Source organism: Mus pahari, chromosome 10 (assembly GCF_900095145.1).
Source record: "Mus pahari chromosome 10, PAHARI_EIJ_v1.1, whole genome shotgun sequence".
NCBI lineage: Eukaryota > Metazoa > Chordata > Mammalia > Rodentia > Muridae > Mus > Mus pahari.
The window spans coordinates 69,037,762-69,061,095 of record NC_034599.1 but is presented as its reverse complement, the minus strand read 5'-3'; the positions used below and the strand labels follow the sequence as shown (position 1 = coordinate 69,061,095).

Here is a 23,334-nt window from a genome sequence, read left to right as displayed (position 1 = left end):
GTTTCTAAAAATGTTGATTTGAATAGTGCTAAAGGGATTTTAAAATTGCAGGAAATTGGACTAACAAGGGAGATAAACATGACCGCAGATGCCAGCCCCCTGGTGTCAGCCTACCTACTACAACGTGTTTTCTTGTCATTTCCAGATACTAACCGGTTCCAGGAAGTTTTAGCTTAGTTTCTAAAGTTTAAGGGGTTTGCGGGGAGACTTGAGGCTGCCTGCCTGTGTGTTTATAATACCACATGTTTGATTTTTATTGCGTGTTTTATTGCCATCCACAAGCCATGATCTGAAGCTCCCTTTGGATGAGCACTGCCAGGAAGCCTGTCAACAGGCCAAGGAATTGAGGCTCTGAGAGGCCCACACTACCAGGACATGCTGGGCTAGCCTCTTTCTCAGCACCAGGCACTTTCTAGACTCCACCCTCAATACCTCTGCAGGAACAACTCCACAAGGCTCAGGGAAGGTGCTGGCAAGCACTTCTGAAGATGTGGCATTTCCCTGAATAAGAGTCCTGTACGTAGGTGTACACAGACATAAATATTACCAGATGATTGCCAAGAATCAAGGCAAGATTATTTTTAATCCAACAATTCACTACAATCACAGGAGGACTCCGAGTACAAACAATTGAATGTACTCCGGGGTTCACCAGGGGATAGACCTAAGGCAGACATTCAGTTTTAGCTTGAGCACAGTGGTACCAAATGGACAGGCATAACTAGTCATGTGGTGACTTCTAGTTTTCCTAGAATAGAAATCACTGAAAATGTGGTCATAAGACAGTGCTCATAGAGGGAGCATTTTCAAACAGACCAGGGATGGATTTGCATCTTAAGTAGAACCAGCAGGAAGAGGGCATTCAGTTTTTAGCACTCTCTTTTCTAGCATTTAAAAGGGTTTTGTTGTTGTTGCTGTTGTTGTTGTTGTTGTTTATGTAGTGTTGGCTTTTAGAAATTGAATTTGTTCATATTAATATGAACTCAAATATATGGTGCTCCATAATCGTAAAACTCTGGTTAGTTAAGTCAGGGTTCCACCATATCAGATTTCCCAGCACTACAGACACCATGAAATATTTGTCAAGGATTTATTAATGTTTTTTTTAGATCTGAAAATATGCTAAATACTGCAATGATTTAAATATACTGTTATTCTTCTCTGTAAATGGAATAATAGGACATATAAATAAAAATAATAAAACTACTTTTAATAAACATACCAGACTTTTAATATGTACTTGGGATTTAACTATTAAAACTTTTCTTGTTAGAAGACATGCACTTATTTAATATTTCATCACTCGAAATGCTTGTGATGGCCTTGAAAGCCAGAATCTACCCCACTGCCTAACTTGTTTGTAACTTGCTTCAAATGACTCATAGCCATATCCAAACAGGTAAAATGCTCAGAAGATAATGGTTTCCATGGGTATTACTATTAACAACATATTACAGTTTAAGTACAAATCAAAATTGACTTCATGCAGAGACATGTTATTTTGGGAAACATGAAAGATGTATTTTCATCTACTTTGAAGGCTCTATAGGTTTTTGATATTCATATTAGATATATTCACCCAGCTCAATAATTAATTGGAAGTCCCAAAGGTTACAGGGCAAGTCAGTTTAAAGATGTATTTCTCTTTTTGAATCTCTCTTTCCCCCTGACTGCTGTATTTCAACAAGGATCTGAGGCTGTTTCTTAGAAAAGTAGAATTAAAATTGTATGAAATTATATGAACTACACACACACATACATATGTGTACATACATGTATGCATATATGCATATATGTATATATTACATATCTTTAATTCCATATTTCTATGAGTTAGGGCATATTTCTATTCATTTAAATATACTTTAAAAATATTTCATGATTTTTTTTTTTATGTTAGGTATTCAATAAAAATCACAACACAAAATTCAGATCCCTTTAACAGGTGAGCACTTTCCATCCGTTTCTGTTGATACTGCTTTGCATATTTTAGTTTTAGAATTCCCAATAGCCCAGCTTCTTTCTGGGAAAAGAACTGCAGATGTTTATTCTAACAAAGGATGAGCCCTGCTGTGTTGAAAGTAGGATCCCCTCCCCCAGGTCTATGAGGCTAATAAGATTTAATTAAAGACATTCTCCATTGTGTCATTAGAGCTCCATGCTGATTGGACCTCACACGGCTAGATACTGTGTCAAAGATTGACTAAAGGACATTTCATGTTTAAGGATGAGACGGGCAGGGCCTGGGCTGAATTGAAGCACCCACTAAAACAATATGTCCTAACTCAACATGGCAAAGTCGGTAAGGGTTTTGGGTTAAATACCTTGAAGCAACAGTGAATTGAGAGTCTTGTGAATTCCTTTGGCTCTTGCAGTTCAGGAGCTGAGAAGATGAACAACTGGAATGGTGTTAAATCTATGCCTGTGGGCTGGCGTTCTTTGTTGCAAATATTGACAGAAAATAAGGAGGAGGAAGGAGACTCGCTTAGGCGATCATTGCCTTGAATTAGGATTTGGATATTCTCAATCAGTGGTAACATTTTTAATAGACTTTGGCTGACATATTCGCGGCTCTGCTACAGAGCAATGACGAGGTTGCTTTTATTTGATGGTAAGGAGATAGTGTGTTCGTGCTTCTCTGATAGTTCAGATTGAATTCCTTTTTCGGGACTCCATCTGTCTAGCACATCCTGCAGGAGCACACCTTCGCTATCCATGGACGACTTCTTGGCTGACCTAGAAAGAATGCAGTTGTCTGGGTTACTCGGTGCAATATAGGAACAAGAAGAACAGAAAGGAGGAGCGGGAGGGAAGGGGAAACGGAGGAGGGAGAATATTGCCTGTGATTTCTGCACTTCTTTCACCCTGAGGTAAAATACATTATATGATAACCAATATCCCTGTCTTATTAAGCAGGTATATACATTTTAATCCCGTACATTATTACCGTTTTCATTTTTAATTGCCCCAACAACTCAATCTTCCAAAATGATGAATTTGGCTTTTAATAGGCAAATTCTCCCACATTTTAGGCAGCTTAATTGTTTTTAGAGCAATCTACAACCACAGTTTCAGTGCCAGTCTTTATAAATATTTGCTGGAGTATGGATTTCATTGCAGAATCAAAATATGTGTGTCTTAAGCATTTCGGTAGTTATCTGTGTAGGCTAACAAAATGAGAGAATAATAAATATAAATTGATTTGACTATTCGAAAGGAGGAGCCTTGTGATTTCACTAACTTTTTTTTTTTTTTTTTTTTTTTGTATTATTAATGCAACCCCAAAGTAGTAGCCCTCATTCCTCCTGGCAAAAATTTAAAAAGTACGCTCTTAATTTTAATGAATATTGTTGTGTGTGTGTGTGTTCCTGTGAGTCTGCCTACAGTGCTATGCTGCTTTAAAATGAATTCCGCTGATGTTTACATTTTCTCTTTGGGTAAATTAATTAAAACATTGGTATTGCAAAACAAAACCAGCAGGAACTTATTACTTTATTATTGACATTGTTCTTCCTTTTCCTAGAACAGGTTTCAGCCCTAGCCGTAAGCCTGTGTTTGGTGGCCATGATTGATACTCAGCTCACACTGTCCACAGTTTCTGCCTCATGCATCATCATCAGGCCCCTCCAACACGACCGTCCCGTAGCTGTCCTACTTTCTGATTCCTGGTTTTTGCTGGTGATTCATGAGACAGAACAGTAAAAGGAAAAAAAAAAAAAATCTCACCTTGGCTTTTCACAATGTATCATTCTCTGTGAGAATTCTAGTTTTGTTCATCAGATTCATGCAAATGTACTATTGATTGACAGTGATGCATATAGATCCACACACACCACGTGCTACATAGAGAGCACTAAAATGTTCTATTAATGGCAGAACACACACAGATTATAAACTACTTTGAAACTGAAGTGAAAAGTTAATAAAGACTTTTTTTATTTTCTGTACTTCCAAACTCTTGTCCTCCATTTTCTGCTGACACTACCTGTATGTAGATGTCTGCGTGCACACATTAATGTGTGTGGGGCCAGAGATTAATGTTGGTCATCTTACTTTATCATACTCTAATTCACTTTTTAAGACAGGGCCTCTCACTGAAGCTGGAGTCTGATTCTATTAGACGGGCAGGGCAGCATGGTCTAGGGATTCCCGTCTCCCTTCCCAGAAATATACCTGATTTTTGTTTGTTTGTTTTGTTTGTTTGTTGTTTCTGTTGTTGTTTTCACATAGATACTAAAGATCAAACTCAAGTTCTTGTGCTTGCGTGGAAAGCACCGACTGACTGAGACATCATCCCAGGCCCTGAAGTTATTTTTAAGTGCACTGTTCCTAGAACATTAAGAGATTAAATTGTTAATTTTCTAAGCCAAGGTCTTTCATTTACATTGGCATAACAATTGAAAATATTGCCCTGTAATTTTTATCATCATGAGTATGCAATGTGGAGAATGGGGTCCCTTCTAAAACAGTCTGGAGCACTGAGGTTTATCCAAACGTTAACTAGATGAACACGAAACCATTTGTGTGAAAGCTTTCAAATTCAGAAGCAGCCAGACCTTAAAGAGCCAGGGAAAGAAAGTCTAATGGTTCTAGGATTGCAGGAAGGGAGCTGCAAGTGTGTGATGCTGTCTTGGCGCTTCTATTGCCAGACATCAATGTTATCCCCATAGGTTTCAGGAACATATATATGCCAGGGAAGGAGTAGGGAGACTTCATAGGGTCGGAGACACAAGCTCAAATGTAGAATTCACCTGTGAGCCCAAACTCACTGCTGATGAATTATTGCAAAGAAAAGACATGTCGGAGGGGTTACTTTCCCCATCAGACCGGACCTCTAGGTTCACCAGCAAGGTCGAAATAGCAAGAATGCTCTGGTAGACAGGTGCTTCGCCAACCTTAATGGATTCCAGGCACTCACCTGGGTATAAGGCTTGAACCAATAAAGATCAGAATGGCAAGATGGGCAAGGTACAGCCCTCAAGGGAACAGGTGAGCAAGCTCTGCAAGGCCTCTGAGCTGTGACCCATACGCAGAGTGGCCCATTTATAAACAGTTCTCTCCAGCCAGGCAGCTCAGGGTTGGAGAGTGGTGTCAGAGGTAAAATAAGCCTACAGTCTCCGAACTCCACTTGGGAAGCCAACTGTGTTGTTTTATGCAAAATTTTTAAAAATTCACTTACTCATGGCATTTTAAAGCTAGCAGCACTTAAGATAGTAACTTTAGGTTTGTTCAAAAATATATTTCAGGTTCTTCGTGCTACCTTGTCCTTCCTACTTTCTGCCTATGGATGGGGGCTGAAGTCAGTGCTGTGCAGCCGTAAAAGCTAGAATGAAGTTTTAGTTTGAAAAGTTTTAAAAATAAAGACAGTACTTGGATTGAACAATAGAGGAAGTGGTACTCTTGGTATGGGGGAATCATTTCTGTTTTTCTTTTCTAAATACTCTTTAAACATTTAGTCTATTCATTTAAAATGAGGTAATAAATATATTAGTCAGTTAGCATTACATTAAACTACATAAGGTCAATATCCATTACAGCTAGAAGGCTGAGCACACTCAGCTTTGTAACCGGGTGATTCTGCACATCCATGAAGATGTTACAGGGAATTTCAGATGGAGGGATGACATTCCAGGGGAAAACAGGAAGGATGATGGCTCCAGACTTAAGCTCACTCCTTCCCACACGTCATTGTAAGGTAGCTACTGACACACTCTCCTTATTTAGGGTCGCAAATATCACCACTTCAAAGCTCTTAATTTTGGTTTCTCATGTAATAAAGATGGTCAAGCTCTCTCAGATAAACGCCACCCACACACAGTCCGCGGAAGTGTGCACATCATCAAGAAGTTGCTCATTATTGTAGGGCCCCTATGCTTGGTGTGACTTTTGAATCTGAAGTTTATCTTTGGGCACTGAAGAACGGATTGTCATAATTTCACAGCTCCAAACGGTCCCTCTGTGCCACCAAATTACTTTAAGAAACACAAAACGTACTCTCTCTCTCTCTCTCTCTCTCTCTCTCTCTCTCTCTCTCTCTCTCTCTCCTTGTTCGTTTCTAAGGCATTTTGTCTATCAGATGCTTCTACTCTGAGGAAGTCTAATGTCTCATCAAAATCTTTCTCGACAAACGAGCACCTCTGTCAGAAGTGTCTTAATTCCTTATCCCAGAATGTTATCCACGCGAAGAGTAATAAATAATTCATGTCACTACCTCTTTGTTGTGTGTCCCTGAACTGCACAGAGCTGGGAGGCTGACAGCTGGGTCAGGACCAGGCACCCAAGATCTGACATGACACGCAACTAACAAGTTCCTTTCAGTTTACCCCAAAAGAAGACAACTGGTCCAAAGTGCAGAAAGAAATCCCAACCCCAAAAGAGAGCACTTCTTTCTTTTCCCCTAAGTGTTTGCTGTGTGTGAGCTGCTTTCCGACCCACGAGCCCTGGTCATTTTACAGGACTGCCCAGCCCCCTTTCTTCCTCACACTCGCTTGGCCATTTACGCCTGGCTACGGATCAATATGAGCAATTCTTGGAGAAATACGATGTCTCCATGACAACCAAGCCACAAATTCTCAGTGGAAGGCAGTGAGACCAGTAGCCAACCCTCCAGAGGTTTCTAGGCCTATAAGGGTAAGATGTCTTAAAATGCAAGGATGGACAGAGGAAAAAGCCAGAGCAATTCATTCTTTATTACCAGTTTAATGACGCCCAATGTATGGACCGCTACTCTTTTTTTTTTTTTTTTTTTTCTTCCCCAGACTCTTCCCTGGCTCCTGTATTTTCTAATTACTCTCGCTTTTTTTTTTTTTATTTGACATGTTCTTTTGTTCATAACTGTCAGATGGTAAAAAGCCATATCTGAATTTTACCCTCAGTCCACTTGTGTTAAGGCATGGCGGAACTGTTTCGACATTTGAAATGGCCTCACATTGACGCATCATGCTAAAAACAGCGAGTGCTTAAGTAAACACTGGACTCTAAAGATTTAACTTCCTGACAGAAGGCTTGATGGGAAACAGCTCCAGCTCGTCAAGAACTTTAAAAATCTAGTCAGAATTAGACAGTTTCCGTCCAGACTAGAAAGTAATCTTAAGAATAATTTTCAGTATAGACACAGCTAACATTGCCATCACCCCTCCTTCTTAAGGTGAAACGAATTGACATTTTCTTTGGAGTGTTATGTCAGGGAGCGGGGCTAATTTGTTCTTTAACAATCTCTGTCATAAAAAGATGCTGTATCTCTGTGCTCTAGGATGAGGAAGAGAAAGCATTGCTGGGATCAGGCACGCAGCTGCAGCTCATCTTTTGAGGGCTCCTAGTGCAGTGGAGGGGGCCCGATACACACTTGCCATTACCACTGGGCCTATTGGGGTTCCAAGATGACTTAGGGGACCTGACATAGATTGCAGGCTACACCTTTCACTGAAAATTAAATCTCAGTATCTCTCCTCCGGGAAGGATCAGGGGACTGTTTGCAGCTGCCCCCCTGTCAGGGAAGGCAACACAATTTGGAAATCTCTTAACTAAGCTGACAGCCTACAGAGAGGATGAATCAAAAATATGATACAAAGATCAGTGCACAAAGATGTCAGAGGGTGGAGGGGACACTGTAGCTACGCAAAACAGGAAAGAAATGTCCAGCCCGGAGAGATAGCTGACTCTTTCAATCATGCTAATAGGGTAGATACTAGCATCTCATAGCTTTTGTGACCCAACAATGTCATTCAGTTTTTAGTAACAATTCCTTTTTTTACCCTTTGTAAGGAAGTAATCATTAGAATTTGGCATGCTTTTTTTCTTGGTACATTTTTCTATCTTTTCTTTCCACAAAGAAGAGACATAAGCAACTTTGACAGAGTAAATCTTCCTTCCTGAGGAAGGGTTCTTAAACAGTTGTCCTCCCACTGTTTGACCATACTCAGCCCTGTTTTCCTAAAGCCCTTTCTCCCAGTCAGGGTTCTGTTTGCACAGGGAAAGGTAAAGAGATTCTAGTAGCCCCGATTTGTTCTTCTCTGCTCTTCATCTCCATATTTCTGCCTTTCTCTTGTTAGATCTCATTATTTGAAATATTTGAAATGTCAACATTTCTCTACTTTCCAGCCTCTGTGTGGATTAAGCAGTTTAGCTTAGAATTGATAATGAACTAATGGTGTCAGCTTCCCTTTGCCATCATAACGTCTTTGTACTTTGTCCAACTGAATTCTTGATGAAAGAGGAAAAGATAACAGCCCCACACTGTGACCTCCTGGGGGGGTGTTAATTTGAGAGTGCAGCTGCTAAGAGCCAGCAGCTTCCAGTGTCCTCCCCCACACCCTCCCAAGGACCCCAAAGCTGTGTCAAATTTATCATTTTATACTTGACTATGTTTAAATGGCTTCCACCTGCACTCTCCGACTCTTCCAAGACACATCTGTCAAGAATGTCCTCTGTATCTTGGAAGTTTGCCGAGTTCAAGTCGTTGCCATGCTTGACCGGACTGACTGAAGCTGTTAAAAAGAGAGAAAGGAGAGAGAACGAGAAAGACAGCCATGAAAAAGTAGCAGTGAACATCATTAGACCACTTCAGACCCACAGATAGTGCAGGGCACACTATGGAAACACAAATAATAAATTGAAATAAAGTGTATCCTCTAAGTATTTATTGGCAGACACGTAATTAGTTGAAAAATCCATAGATGTGACTTTATCTCAGAAGAAAAATAAGCTTCTGGCTTTGGCTTAAAAGCTACATAGCTACAAAGTGACGAAGTGATGCTTTCGAAGTAGAAATCGTATTTTTAATGCATAAATCTAAAACAATATAGTCAATTAAGAGCACATGGGCACAGAGCAAAGCACATCGGCCAACTCAGTTAGAAAGCCAGGCTCTGCCCCATGGTGAGGCTTCTTCTGTAGGTCCAATCCCAGAAACGGATTTTTTGTTTGCATTTGGTTCTTTCTTCATCTCACTGAAACCCATGGCACCAAATGCACGCACGCAAAAAGTCGTAAACGAAGGAAATCTTCAAGTATAGATGAACACATTTCACATGTGGATAAGAGAGTCCGGTGTTTGTAGCAATATGTTACCCAAAAACTTTTCACAAGATCAGATCCTAAGTAGCAACAGGGACTAGAAACGGAAGCTGGCACCTGGCTCCGACATTTCCTATAAGTTCATTATCAATACCAGCTCTTCAACATGCAGAGTCAAAAGCTGTGATTTTCCATAGGTTGAAACACCTGCTGTAAATGACATACTTAAGCAACATATTCTCATGTAACCTCTGCTCTAGTCAATATCTGCTAGGAAAGGCAGGTCTACTCAACATGATGGTATTTAGTGTCCAGAACAAACTGAGTACCGATCACACAGAGCAGGTCACACCCACTGATATGCATTCTTGCAAAGTGTAAACATGTGCATAGCTCTGTTCATATATGTTCTCATATATGCTTACATATACACATATGTATACATCATTGAGTATATGCACTAATATAGGCATGTAAACATATACATAAACCATTGTTTCTCTATATATGTATACATTTATACACACAAACGAATGAAAATACATATATATATATATACATGTATACACTTCACATGTGTATATGCACATATGCATACTACTTATTGCATATATACATTCACATCTATAATTGCATATATGTACTATTGAGCATTTCTATATAGTAATATTCATACATATACACACATTATCAAATATATATATATATATATATCATGTATACAAACATTCATTTATATACACACAGACACATACTACTAATAATATATATACACTTACATAAACATATGCATATATATATATATATGTCATACTACTGAGTATGTATATAAATTCAAATACACCCACATATACATATATGCATATATAACTGACTATGCAAATATTCTCCTGTATATAAACTTACACTTAGGTATATACAGCGATACACTTTTAAAAGCAGTAGAATCTTATGCTTATGTTTCTATAGTACACGCTACTATAGTCTTCAGCTCTTGATAATGTATCATATTTATAAGTAATCAATGCAATAATAAACAAAAATACCTACATAGCTCCTATAGAAAATGTTCTTAGGCTCAGGGTCACTGTTGCTAAACCTCCTTCTGGACATGAAAGAGCCACATAAAGCCTGGAGCCCGCATTGCTTCACACACTAGATAATTGACACCAAGGTGTCCTGCTGGAGCCCCGCAGGAATCAGCAACATCAGCACTCTGGGCTCCCATTCCTCTGTGTGCTCAGACCTGAGGCCCAGCAGTGACTCTTTAAAAGAAGCTGGTAGCAATTCTAGTCACACATCCCCTGCAGACAGGGTCAGCAGCCCTCTGGGAGTCCAGAGAGTAGCTATACTGTGAATGGTGGGCAGTCTATGGAGTTGCCACTTCCTGAAAACCTTTCCTTTAGAAGCAAACACAAGGGAAGGTCGAAATTCTTATTTTAAGTAAATATACCTATATTTTCATTTTTTTACATTTGGATTTTCTGAATCTGCCTCCCTCCCATCCCCCAAAGTATAAGCCAAGTCTGTTTCCTTCATTTTCTATCATATCTACAACAGGGCCTGGGCCACAGGGATTACTCTCCAAGAATTTCTGAAATGAATGAGTGGACGAGGGCCTGAAGCAGAGGGGCTAGACTAGCTGTCCTCATAAATCAAGAGGATGTGTGCTTTCAAGGATGTGAGTTCAGTTAGATCCATGAAAAGACTACCGCTTCATACCATGTGGCCAAGTCTGTGATCTGCAATAAAATGTCTCTGTGTCCTGATTGTCACCAGTGTGGCTTCCTTAAATTTAATTTTTCCTCACTTTAAATCACACAGGTTGACTATTTTTGACCTCATGCATTTTTGTGAAGTGTTTAAGTGGGATAGGTTAATGGAGCAAAGCTACAGGAAACTATTATACTAGTCAATGCTTGCAGTCTTATTACATGGCTTTTACCTTTAGGTATCTTGATAGCTTTCTGAAGTAGTGATGGTGGTGTTGGCAATAAGGAGTGGGTCATGCAGAGAAATCTTTTGCTAAACACCCATGTGGTTGTATCTCTATTTATTTGAGCAAGCATGTTGTCCTTGTCATCTAACATATCGTTCTTTCATGATTGAATACCTTTCATCATCCGCCCACTTAGTCATTCCTCTAACATATCTTCACTAAGCACTCATTATTAGAAATGCTATTCTAGCAGGTTCCTACCCTTAGTCCTGAACTACTGGCTATAGACAGAGTCTAGGAGAGGGGAAGCCATTGCCATTGTTTTCAGATGTGTACCTACCACCGAACTCCCGTGGATCATTCTGATCCATGGTCTCATAGAAGGCCTTGGTTAAACTCAGGGAGTCAGACACACACACACACACACACACACACACACACACACACACACACACANAGAGAGAGAGAGAGAGAGAGAGAGAGAGAGAATAGGTATAAGAAAGAGATTATTAGGGAAGAGATTAGAGGGTAGGGTATGAGATCAGTGTACTACTGTGTGAAATTGTCAAAGAACATATTTAATCAGTAAAGCATGCCACTGTTAATTAGAGACCTCCAAGGGAAGAGGGCATAGCATTAGAAGAAGTGCCCACAACTGTTAAACAACTGTTAGGAAGGACAATAGATTAGATCCAGCATGAGAAGATCTACCAAATGATTCCAAAAGTTAGAACGTCAGATCAGCTCTTTCGGGAACTGAGTTCAGCAGGTATCACGTAGCTACCCATTTGTCTTGACTTCTGAGTTCTACGAAGTCTGGTTCTTGTGAGAGTCAGTGTTGAAGAAGGTTATTCAGGTATCTTACTTTTGGCAGATTAGTCTTTCAATCTAAAGTGGTGCGTGATTCACCATCCTTTCCTGGGTGGTTCACAGAGTATCCAATTAAACTTACTGTGGGAGAAGGGACGATGCCTTGACAATTGGGAATGGTGGACTTCCGAACCAACGGAGCAGAGCAGGAGAGCAGGCAGGAGACACCAGGAGAGGTTAATTACTGCCAGTCTACCTTTCTTTTGTTTGTTTGTTTGATAGGCTAATCCTTGTGATTGTCCTTTTGGGTGTTTCCTGTGGTGTTTTCCTCATTAAACTCTGACATGATGAGTGGCTGGAGTTCCTCTAATGAACCATTTCAAAACCGGCGCAATCAAAACCCATTGATTTGGTGCTTATTACGGGCATAGCTCTTTGCTGGACCACAAGGGGCAAAGAAGTGAACGGACTTTCAATGGACCCTCATGCAACTTGTGATCTAGTTGTTGTACAACTAGCAAAATTAGTCAGGAGCTCTAGAGCCCGTGGTCTAAGGATGACATGCCTTTTAGGAGGGTAGAGAAGTTCTCTACTGTAAAGGACTAAGGAACTGAGGCTTGACCTAGGTGTCCTTGAATGGGATTGTGGGATAACCAAAGAGAGCCATTCACCCCAAAGATAAAGGCCTAGATACAGATATGGCCAAAGACTTACTAAATATGCTATGTAACAGACATGTTTGATGTGATTGTCCACTTGGGATGTTTGAAATGAAGTCTCCGTATTTGTCTCTTGGAGCTGTCTGTGAATTGCTGTTGTTGGCTAATTCTTCTCACCTATAGAAGTAGCTATAGACAGGTTTTTTTTTTTTCCTTGACCTAGATAGTCAATAATTTGATCTTTACTGATGGAGGGCCCATTTATCACAGTAGCCATCCTTTCACTATACATATCGACCTTTTCTTATCAATACCACAGTCCATTTGTAGCTCATCACTAAAGTTCTTGGGTGTTTTCGGTAGTTTTTGAAGGTGCTTTTCAGAGCTTGGCAGAGAGGTGTCTCTGACATCAATAATACCGTGCAAATGGCTAGCCTCATCTTCGGCTAAACATCAGCTGTTTATTTTCTCAGGAATGGACTGTAGAGTTGTCTACATCTGGAGGCTTGGAGCCCCCAAAGACACACTCTTCTCCTCGACAGATCTCCACTAAAAGATGGAAGTTTGCTCCATTCTCTGACAGAGGGGCGGCTTTCCCATTTACTCACCACATGCTTTGAAATATCGACAACCAAAAGGCTGATGCTCTGAATATATTTTCAATATCTTCAGCCGGTAGATACAGAGAAGAGGCTGTGTGCTCTACATGAATGTGTGGGGCTATGGTACCTCTAATGAGTTTATTTCTAGATCCTAAGGTTCAGGTAAAGACAATAGAAAGTCAGTATTTCTTTCTTCTCTCTCTCTCTCTCTCTCTCTCTCTCTCTCTCTCTCTCTCTCTCTCCCTTCTTCCCTCTGTGTGTGCGTGTGTGTGTGTGTGTATGTGTGTATGTGTGAGCATGTGTGTGGTGTGCGTGTATGCATGTGTGTATGTGTACAGGTTCATATTCACATACATGCACACATATGTGACTACATCCACTGTATTACTTTTGACCCATGTCCATCTTTTATGTGAGTGCTGCAGATTGAACTTAGGTCCTCATCCTTGCACAGCAAGTGCTTTTATACTCAGCCATCTCTCCAGCTGCCCGCCCCACCCTTTGCCTCTGACAACCAGTAGTTTAAAACTACATCACAAATATTTTAGGAAGCCTCTATGGGAGAATTTGTTGTTTAAATTATGTGGTGACATGGCCACACAAATCCATGTGGCAACCTCTACGGGCCTCTGGCCTCTATTCTAGCTTCTATTATTTTCTAGAGACTTTCTTTCCTCCCTCTTTGCCATTTAGAGAATGATGGCATTTAATGTCAAAGTCAGCTAAGCCTGGAGTATTAGTTGCCTTCCTTATCACTGTGACCGAATACAGAAACACATAAAAGAGGAGACTTTTACTTAGCTCATGATCTCAGAGCATCTCAGTCCCAAAGGAGGAGCAGCACAGGAGTGGATGGGTGGCCAAAATGTGTGGCTGGTGCTCTTCACATCATGGTATCTGATAGGAAGTTAAGAAAGCTAAACCAAAACTGGAGGTAGGAAAAGTCCTCAGAGGCCCCTCTCCAGGGACTCACCTCTGACACTTTGAATCCAAATAACAAAAATTCCATAGCTTCTGACAAGCTGGGGACCATAGGTTCAAACACAGGAGCCAGGGGAAGAACCTCTCTCATTCTTTCTCTCATGCCTAGAGAGAAAACAGTTCCAGGAGGTACGCTGGCACCCTGGATGAGAGAATATACAGCACCAATAGGAACCTCCATTCACTCAACAAACAGGGTATGATTATTTCAGATCAGGGGCCACTAACCAAGCAAAGTGCTTGTTGCCAATCTATAGCATTCTGCCATTGGTGAAAAACATAATAAAGGGCATTTCCAGAAGAGAGTCCTTCCCTATGCCTAATGGAGCAATCACACATTGCTCATAAAGTCTCCCAAGAAGATGATTGTGGGCAATGTCCCTCATGTCAATCTACTTCACCTTGGGTTTACCAGTGAAGTTGTTGTTCTTACTTGCAAATTAATGGTTCTAAAAAGATTACATATAAAATATTTTCAATAATCCAGGAGTTGGGGATTTAGCTCAGTGGTAGAGCGCTTGCCTAGCAAGCACAAGGCCCTGGGTTCAGTCCTCAGCTCTGGGAAAAAAAATATTTTCAATAATCCAAAATCCTGTTAATTATCTAACTTTAAATTTAAGACTATAAAGCTATTTCTAATGATCTTTTCTTGTTATGTGTTTCAGTAAAAAAAAAAATCCATGTTATTTATGGAGTGAATAAAATATGCATCAAAATTATTCCAATATAATGAATTAGGAATCATTCAGAAAGATATCCCAGGGCTGGAGAAATGGTTCATTAGTTGAGAGCATGCACTGGTCTTATATGGACCTATGTTTGGTTCCCAGAATCCAAGTCAGGCAGTTCACAACTGTCTGTCACTCCAGCTGCTGGATATTTGTCACCTTCTTCTGGTCCCCTTGGGTACTGCATTTCCATGTGTACCCCACTCCCCAATAAAAAATAAAATCTTAAACAACAACAACAACAACAAACCACCACAACACAGAGATCCATTCATATGTGCAGGCTCTTTGGAAATAGGGTGAATTCTTAAAGGCAAATGTTTCATAAGAAGATATGCTGTCAAATGAATGAAACAAACACTCCCCAGAAAAAGGCTTAGTAAGCAAGAATATGTGGACAATACACAGGTTCTAGAGGTCAGGAACAGAAACCATGGTCTAAATCTTTTAGCTCAGTCTGGAAGTGAAGTGCATCACCTCTGGCTTGGGAATCCCTGCCTCTTCACACCCTGATGAAAACACTACAAAATACACTAAATGATAACTTACAAAAGGCACAGAAAAAAACAATGATGTCAAATTCAGATAAAATTGTTGATGCAATCCTAGAAGCTCAGGAAGAAAACAATGTACATGCATTTTATTTCTAATATATGTGTACACACACACACACACACACACACACACACACACACACACGCCATCTGAGTATAGGTGCCCTCAGAGGACAGAAGGGGACATCAGGTATGGAGCTGGAGTTACAGGTAATTGTAAAATGACTGTCATGGGTGTTAGAAACCAATGCAGGTACTCTGCAAGAGCAGCACGTGCTCTTAAGCAACACATGTAAATATATTTTAAATCAGAAGGAGGCAAAACCAATAAAGAAAATTTAAGCACCACCAGCAACTCTGTAAGCACAGAAAATGCCATCTGGACAGACTTCAAATTCAGTTTACAAGGTGGCTTTGACTCTGGACAGATGTTATATCAGCTCAGCATTATCTACTAAAGAGTTGTGTCCATATTTCCAATACTTTTGAAAGTATCTACTGAGATAATCAAGCAATAGTGTTTCTTGGGTGTATATCCTGTGTTAGACTCTGGGCTTACTTTGCTTTTGGTGTGGAAAACAAAATCCTACAGTGACAGTGACAATTAAATTAGGTGCTCGATGCTTCACCACCACTCAGTGATCTTCAGCAAGAGCACAGTTAGACATCTGTGTTCCTCTGTCCTCCTGAGCTTTCTACCTGAGATGCCCTGCCATTTGGGTATCATTTTCTAGTGTGAATTTCCTCATGACTGATAGAGGTTTTAACTGGTAAAAAGATTAATTTTTCAAAATGCTTTGACTAATGACTATTATGTCAATATCTATACCCAGGTGTATATAGTATTTATTGAATATAATATATAAAAACTGTGCTTATATTATTTTATATTATATATTTGTATATACATAGGGATATATATATATGAATTTGTATATATGTATATATGAATATATTGTCAAATTGCTGGCTAATTAGGTTGAGGGGGTATTCTTGATGAGACATGTGGCTAGATCACTTGGGATTGGAGGTCAGGCTAGTGTTGAGAAGGAAATAGCAATTAGCAATTATTTGCTAAATTTCTTTAAACATGATTTTATTCTTCAAAGAACCACAAGTTTCTCTGTTGCCCAGAATATATGAATGATGAGCTACTGGAAACTACCAAATGCTATACTTCTGACTTACCATAAGGCATAAGCTACTTATCAATACTGATCTTGGTGGTAGGAGAGATGGCTTTATAGTTAAGAGTACTTGCTGCTTTTCCAAAAGACTGAAATTCAGTTCCCAGCACATACAGTTTTGGGTGGCTCATAACCATCTGTAACTCCAGCTTCCAGGGCATCTGACACCCTTTTCTGGTCTCTGTGGACACTTGTGTACATGTGATATAAACTTACAAGCACATAGAAAATGAATGAATGAATGAGTACATACATACATACATACATACATACATACATACATACATACATAAAATAAAGGGTACAGTTCATATAACCCAGGCAAAGTCCTAACAATAATTTCTAAGGTTGAAAAACTTATTGAATTTAATTGTAATTAAAGGAGAAAAATCTCAAGGCTCTACTTAGTGCTACAGCTCAAATTTACCAAAATATTGCTAATAATTTATTATAAACAACAGTAGCAGGTTTCATTAGATGCCTTATTTGCATATTTTAAAACAGAAAATATTAATCTTCACCACTTATGATCCAAATTATATGTACTCATTGCAGGATAAAAGATTAAAAAGAATTCACAATTGGAAAGAATTCATGGATTCTCAAGGATGCAGTATATAGCAACAAGGCAGGGGGAGGGTATATCTCTCCCAGGTCTATAGTCTAGTGTCCAGTGTCACTTCTATTCTTTAGTGTGACCTTGGGCTTGGCAGTTTGTTGTCCTGACTCAAGTTCTTTTCTACACAGGATGAGAGAGTTGGACCAGGAAGCCCCTCTGAGATATTATATCTCTGAAGTTCAAGACTTTTCAAAATCAATCTACTCATTTAGAGCATCACTAACAGGAGGTTAAGAAGCAGGGGGAGTGGGGATGGGATGCGGGTCTCAGGGAGGCAGGTAGGTGGGGAAACTGGGAAAGGGGATAACATTTGAAATGTAAATAAATAAAATATCCAATTAAAAAAGAAGAAGAAGTAAATAGCCAAGAGACTGGCTTTGAAAATCTTTAAGACCTCTAAGGGTTTTCCACCACAAGCAAGGCTACTGGATTCTTTGTGGCTTCCATCCTGCAGGCATGGAGGGAATAGGATTTACTCTAGGGCTAGGGGCTAACTCAGTCAGCAAGCTCCTTGTCTTATGAGGACTAGAAACCAAGTTTGATTCTAACTCACATAAAAGAACAAATGGTATGGTGCTTGTCATCTAAGCCCTGGGGAAACAGAGATGGAATGCTCTTTAGGGCTCACTGGCAATGTTCCTGGGTATGACACCTAAGGTTGTCCTGTAGATGTCACATGAACATGTATAGTATATGTGCATGTACACGCACAGATGCATATACATGTATGCACACATATAAAAATAATCTGATCAAATTACCTGGCTTGGTACCAGCATCCTACACAATAGAAATAATTGCTTAAGAAAAAAAAAACCAAAAAACAGACTCAGCAACATGTCATCTTAGAAGACCACTTCCGACTGTAGAGATGTACGGGTGGTGGACAACTTTGAAGTGCGTACAGAGATAGCTTTTGTACTCTTCATGGAATTTAAAAGTTTGCCCAAAGTCATTTTCCTCATAAGGACCAATCCTCTGGTAAATACAGAAGTTCATTACCTATGCTTGCTGTTCAGAACCAGAAGAAATATGAATTGGAAAGCATGAATCGATTCCAAAGGAGAGAATAGATCCTCATATATTGGCACCTTAAAGAGAGAGAGAGAGAAGCCCAGGGAGGAACTTACAGGGATCTTCACCATTTGTTTTTGAAAATGGAGGAGAAGGTCAGAAAAACAAAGCAGTCCTTTCAATAAAAACTAAACAAAACAAAACAAAACAAAAACAAAAAACCAAACTAGCATTTGAGACCAGAGAGAAACATGATTTATATATGAACTTGATAAAGACTACAGAGTGTAATTTAAACCCTAACACACCCTGTAGTTCTCCATAAGAGAAAATAACAGAAAGAGCCCCGTCTTGATCACTGGGAGAAGAGACAACTGCAGAAATTACATGAGTTCTCAAGTCCATAAGTCCTGCAACTTTCCCCAGGCTGAAGCTAATGCAGAGTGGGAAGAGTGCTCACAGGGTCGTCAATCTTTTGCTTCCATTGGTCTTTCTCTCAGGAGATACTTGTCCCATATTGTTAATCATTTCAGATGCTACTGCCCCTAGATAGGAAATGGAAAATAATCAAATTGTGTCACCTAGCCTATACATTGTTTTCATTTATTAACAGAAGGAAAGAAGGAAGGAAGGAAAGAAGGAAGGAAGGAAGGAAGGAAGGAAGGAAGGAAGGAAGGAAGGAAGGAAGGAAGGAAGGAAAGAGAGGTCTGTTAGAATATTTTGAGTCATTAGTCTTAATTGCTTTGAAAATGGTAGTTTTTGTTTGATATTAAAGTGGGAAATCTTATTAAAATAGGAGACATGCTTGGATACACTGGATACAGTCCAATTTGGAATGAGTACCACTCTCCCACGCCCTGCCCCCCCCACATCCATTCATACTAGATGTGAGAAATACAGGTGGGGGCTGACACCCAATTTTATGGTTATACATATGAAATGAAGCCATGTGTTTTCAAATGTTCATGTACTTGCACTTATCAAAAGATAAATAGTAAAATGACTTCTCATATCCTAAAACAGTTGGTGCATCATACTCGGGCTACCTGAATGATGTTCTCAAGACTTTATTACTCCCAAAACATAGAACTGACCTTTATAAATGGCAGAGAGTGCCCTTTATACACTTATTATTATTTTTAAGATAACATCTCTTTATGTTGCACATACAGCACTTGAACTCATTGTCATCCCAGATGTTAAGCGTGCAGATGTGTACCACCATACATCTCTGAGAGTCTCAATTTAATACAAGATAATCTATAATAAAAAGAAGATAAACATAACCCAAGGAAAAGAATTTAAGAGCAAGCATGTAAATGAATGAAGAGAAACTGCTCCTAAAATCTAGGGAGATGTGTAAGAGTCAGGCTCAACACAAAAGAGAGGTTATCATAGTTTGAGAACAAAGAAATAGGAAGCAAAGGCCAAGAGCCTTACAGATGCGTCTAGATAAAACAATTCCCTAGCTTATGGTAAAACACCCCTTGTTATGTTTTAAAATCGTGTTTGGAAGAATGCATGGATGTAAAGGGATCCCAAGTCGTGCAATGCTAGACTGAAGCAATGAATTCGAGAAACCACTGTGAGATTGAGTCAGTGAGAAGACAGCCTGCACACACCCTGTGACACACTTACACTGTGGAAAGAATTCAAGGGAAAGACCATTTTAAGTATTTGTAAAAGAAACAGGATAGCGAGCTATCATTTGGTAGGACTTCGAGACTTTGTTTCATAGGGAGAAAAAATGCAGGCAGATGACTGAAGTCAGGTTGGGGTTCTCAGGAAAGGATGAGCTGCACACTATGGCCAGCATGGGGGATACAAGAGAGAGGACTGTGAGAAGAGCCCAGTGGGACCAGAAGGAGGATGGGAGATATGAGAGGAGACTGTGAGAAGAGCCCAGTGGGACCAGAAGGAGGCCTTTGCTCTTGAAGCACTGATATGGGCTCTTGTTGAGTACTAGGTAAAAAGAAATGTTAGATGACAATAAATGATCTGGAAGGAAGGGAAAAGAAGAAGAATTCGTCGCTATGAGAATATCTGAAGATACCAAGACTAAAGTCTGGAAGCAAATCTGAAAGGAAACATATTTATGGTGCTCTAAATAGTTCTAATAGGCATTTCTTGCCTCCAGTGTCCCTTACTCCCATGACCAATCCCCCTCTTTATTCTCTTCTGGGAAAGCTACTGTGACCACCCAACTGGCTATCTCTCTTCAGTCATTCTTTCAACTGAGAAACACAGCATCTCACACCAAAGGTCTGACCTTACAGCTCTGTGTAGAACATGATCTGCTACAATGTTCCCTGTTCAGTTCACAATGGGTGATTCCAGGGCTGTGAATTTTATGAACCATCCAAGTACAGTCTTAGTTAACAAGGGATGGTTTCTGAGGTAGCCCACCCTGTTCTCAAACATTTCCTTTCAGACTGTGATACCTCATACTTTAATATTGTGACATCATACACTGACCCTTGCATATGACATCCATTTTCTGCACTGCTGTCTTTGTGAAGAGTCTTGGGGACAGATGTCACTCCAATTCTTTGTTTACTAAAATCCGTCCTCATTGAAGATTCAGCTCAAATGCTACCTCTTTTATGGAATCTTCATTAACCCATCAATGAATACACCTCTCCCCTGCTCTGTACTTGTTAGCACCTTATCTGTTTTAACGTACACATCTACAACCATTCTTTGTCCGTACTGGAGCACACTAACAGGATACATGGCTATTTTAGGCACATCTTGCCTTGTGAGGCTGCTTTCCTCTATAATGGAATCTCCAGTATTGGAAATAGAAGGCTGGACTAGAGAAAGCAGAGGCATGACCCAAATGTCAGTTTCTGACATCCTGAGCTTGTCTCAGTCAGTTGGAAATTCAGAGAGAGAGGGGGGGAGAGGGGAGAGAGAGAGAGGGGGAGAGAGAGAGAGAGAGAGAGAGAGAGAGAGAGAGAGAGAGAGAAGAATATGCTGGTATCAAACGTAATGAGCTTAGTTCTCCAGAGACAGTGCAATTATAGGCAGTAGTGTCTGGGAAAATCTACTTTCTCAGAATTGGATCTTTATATAAGAACCTGGGTGCGTCGTACTAAGAAAAACTTCTAAGCCAAAAGATCATCTATTTAAAACAAAAGTTCTCCAATTACCTTCAAAGCATGAAAATAAGAGTTATTATGGAACACTGTCCCTTAAGCATATCAGCCGTTGACATCTTCATCAGAGCAGCTATGACTAGTTCAGAAGACCTACAAAGCTCAGCCCTCTTAACATTCCACAAGAAAGAAGGTGGGGATGCTCACTGGATCCTGACCGGACATTCCAACCACTGTCTCCTACTCCTCTCTCCTAGCTCTATATAATGCTGTTTGATGTGTGTGTTTTTAGGAGGTGCCAGAGCAGAGAGAAGAGTGAAGGTTAACTGAGGCAGTCACTCCATCCGTGTGACAATGAAGAAGCTGTTATCCATGCTGGCATGAGATCTTTTCAGTGATGTGGCTCTTTGGGGTCACTCCCACACCTCTAAGTAGCTCCCCACCCATGTGCTCTGTAAGTCCTGTATACTCCATGATTTGCTCATTTGGACATTGGTGGAATCACCACTTTGATCTGTGCCCTATCTGGGATGAGTATACATTTATTCATGCCTCTCAAGAATATGTTGACACTATCATTGCAACAACAATAAAAAAAAAAAAATCACATCTACCCCGTACAATCCAAGGTACACTCATGGATAGCCATTTTCATTTCCTGGCCCTCATAAATCAAAAAGTTAAACTGGCCCCTGGGAATTTCACTCTTCTGAACATAATGTTCAGTCATAAAACAAATTTTGGTCCCACGGGATAGCCCATTTTTGTTTCATTATTTCAAAAAAAGGGTCACTTGAATGTTAAAGTGTTATGTTTGATCATTGTTACAATTCATGCTGACTAACCCCTATAGATGCATTCCTGTGCACTGACTGCATCATATATATATATATATATATGATATAGATAACTGTCTCCATAGATGCTATAGTGGTAGGACCTATATGTAGTATTTCCCTAAGCAATGTAGGTGTTAAAGAGACTAAACAAGATAACCACAGATAAAAAATAAATGTACTTAATATATAAGCTGTTATTATTTTGCCCACAATCCTATTCCAAGACAGATTTATTTTTTCTTTCTTCAAAACTAAAACCTTTGCCACAAGTAAGAAATGCTCTTAGAAATTTCTCCCAAACATAAGACCTAAGTTTCTGTTCATCCATTTTTAACATTTTTATGTTAAATTCAATCATCTCACTGATATTTCATTTTATAGAAGTAAGATGATAAAAATTTTATTAATGTAATAAAAGGAAAAAAATGAATGAAGATAGCTTGGCATAATTCAACAAGATAAAACGAATCCTTGTGATCTTAATGTAAAAGGAGGCTACAATCTTCAAAGGAATATGCAATTATGGAAACATGGGTTTTGCATAAAAGTGCCCATTGATGCTCACGACTTAGTTATATCAAACAGTAATTAGGATGTCTCTGGGGACTTGAATGGGGATTGGTCTCTAAATTATTTTCAGAAGATAGTTATTTTTAGGATTTAGCATGTGTATGTGTACATGATTTAGTCTATGTGTACGTGAATCATCTGTATGACGTTTTCCTCAGAGGCAAGAAGAAGGCCCCAGATCTTCTGGAGTTGTAATTTCAGGTGGTTTGTGTGTCACCATGTGAATGCTTGGAATAGAATCCGGGTCCTCTGCACAAGGGGCTCAGAAACACTGTGCCATCTCTCCAGCCACAGTTATTTCTAAAGGCTTCCTCGCCCTAATGTTATTTGGGTTAGGGTAGGGGGTTTTCTAATCTCCAATAACCAAAATTTGATTTCCCCTACTGGGCATCTGCAAGAGACCATGGTCACCTCTCTCTGCAGAGAATCTTCATGAATTAAAGATCACACATTTGTTCCTCAGAGAGAGAGAGATTTAGATAAATGTTTTTGCCAAACTATGGGGTTTGTTGTTATTACTGGATTTTTTTCTTTTTTGTTGTTGTTGTTTTTCTGTTTGTTTGGTTTTGAGTTGGGGAGACCCTAAAGATTTTAGCTAGGAGGCCCAGCCCAAGCCCAACACAATGGGAACATAGAGACACAGCTCTCTGGAAGAAGGTAGTTATTTCCTACAGTAAGGAAGTTGTCTAGCTTGGAGTCACACAGCCCAGTTAGATGAG

At 39.7% G+C, this 23,334-nt stretch overlaps 1 protein-coding gene across 3 annotated transcripts in view; it reads right to left on the bottom strand.

The window, feature by feature from the left end:
* Window positions 1-1,191: 1,191 nt before the first annotated feature.
* Window positions 1,192-23,334, bottom strand: part of Wdr72 (WD repeat domain 72) — a 172,301-nt gene continuing 150,158 nt past the window's right edge. For 2 of the 3 annotated variants that reach the window (XM_029543846.1, XM_029543845.1), the window contains exons 19-20: window positions 8,382-8,486; window positions 1,876-2,736 (exon numbers count right to left, since the gene is read on the bottom strand). In XM_029543846.1, coding sequence (XP_029399706.1) covers window positions 2,681-2,736; window positions 8,382-8,486 — 161 coding nt within the window. In that variant the 3' untranslated portion in view covers window positions 1,876-2,680. Of the gene's footprint in view, window positions 2,737-8,381; window positions 8,487-23,334 lie in introns of all 3 variants that reach the window. The other variant, XM_021207686.1, reaches the window with a different exon arrangement.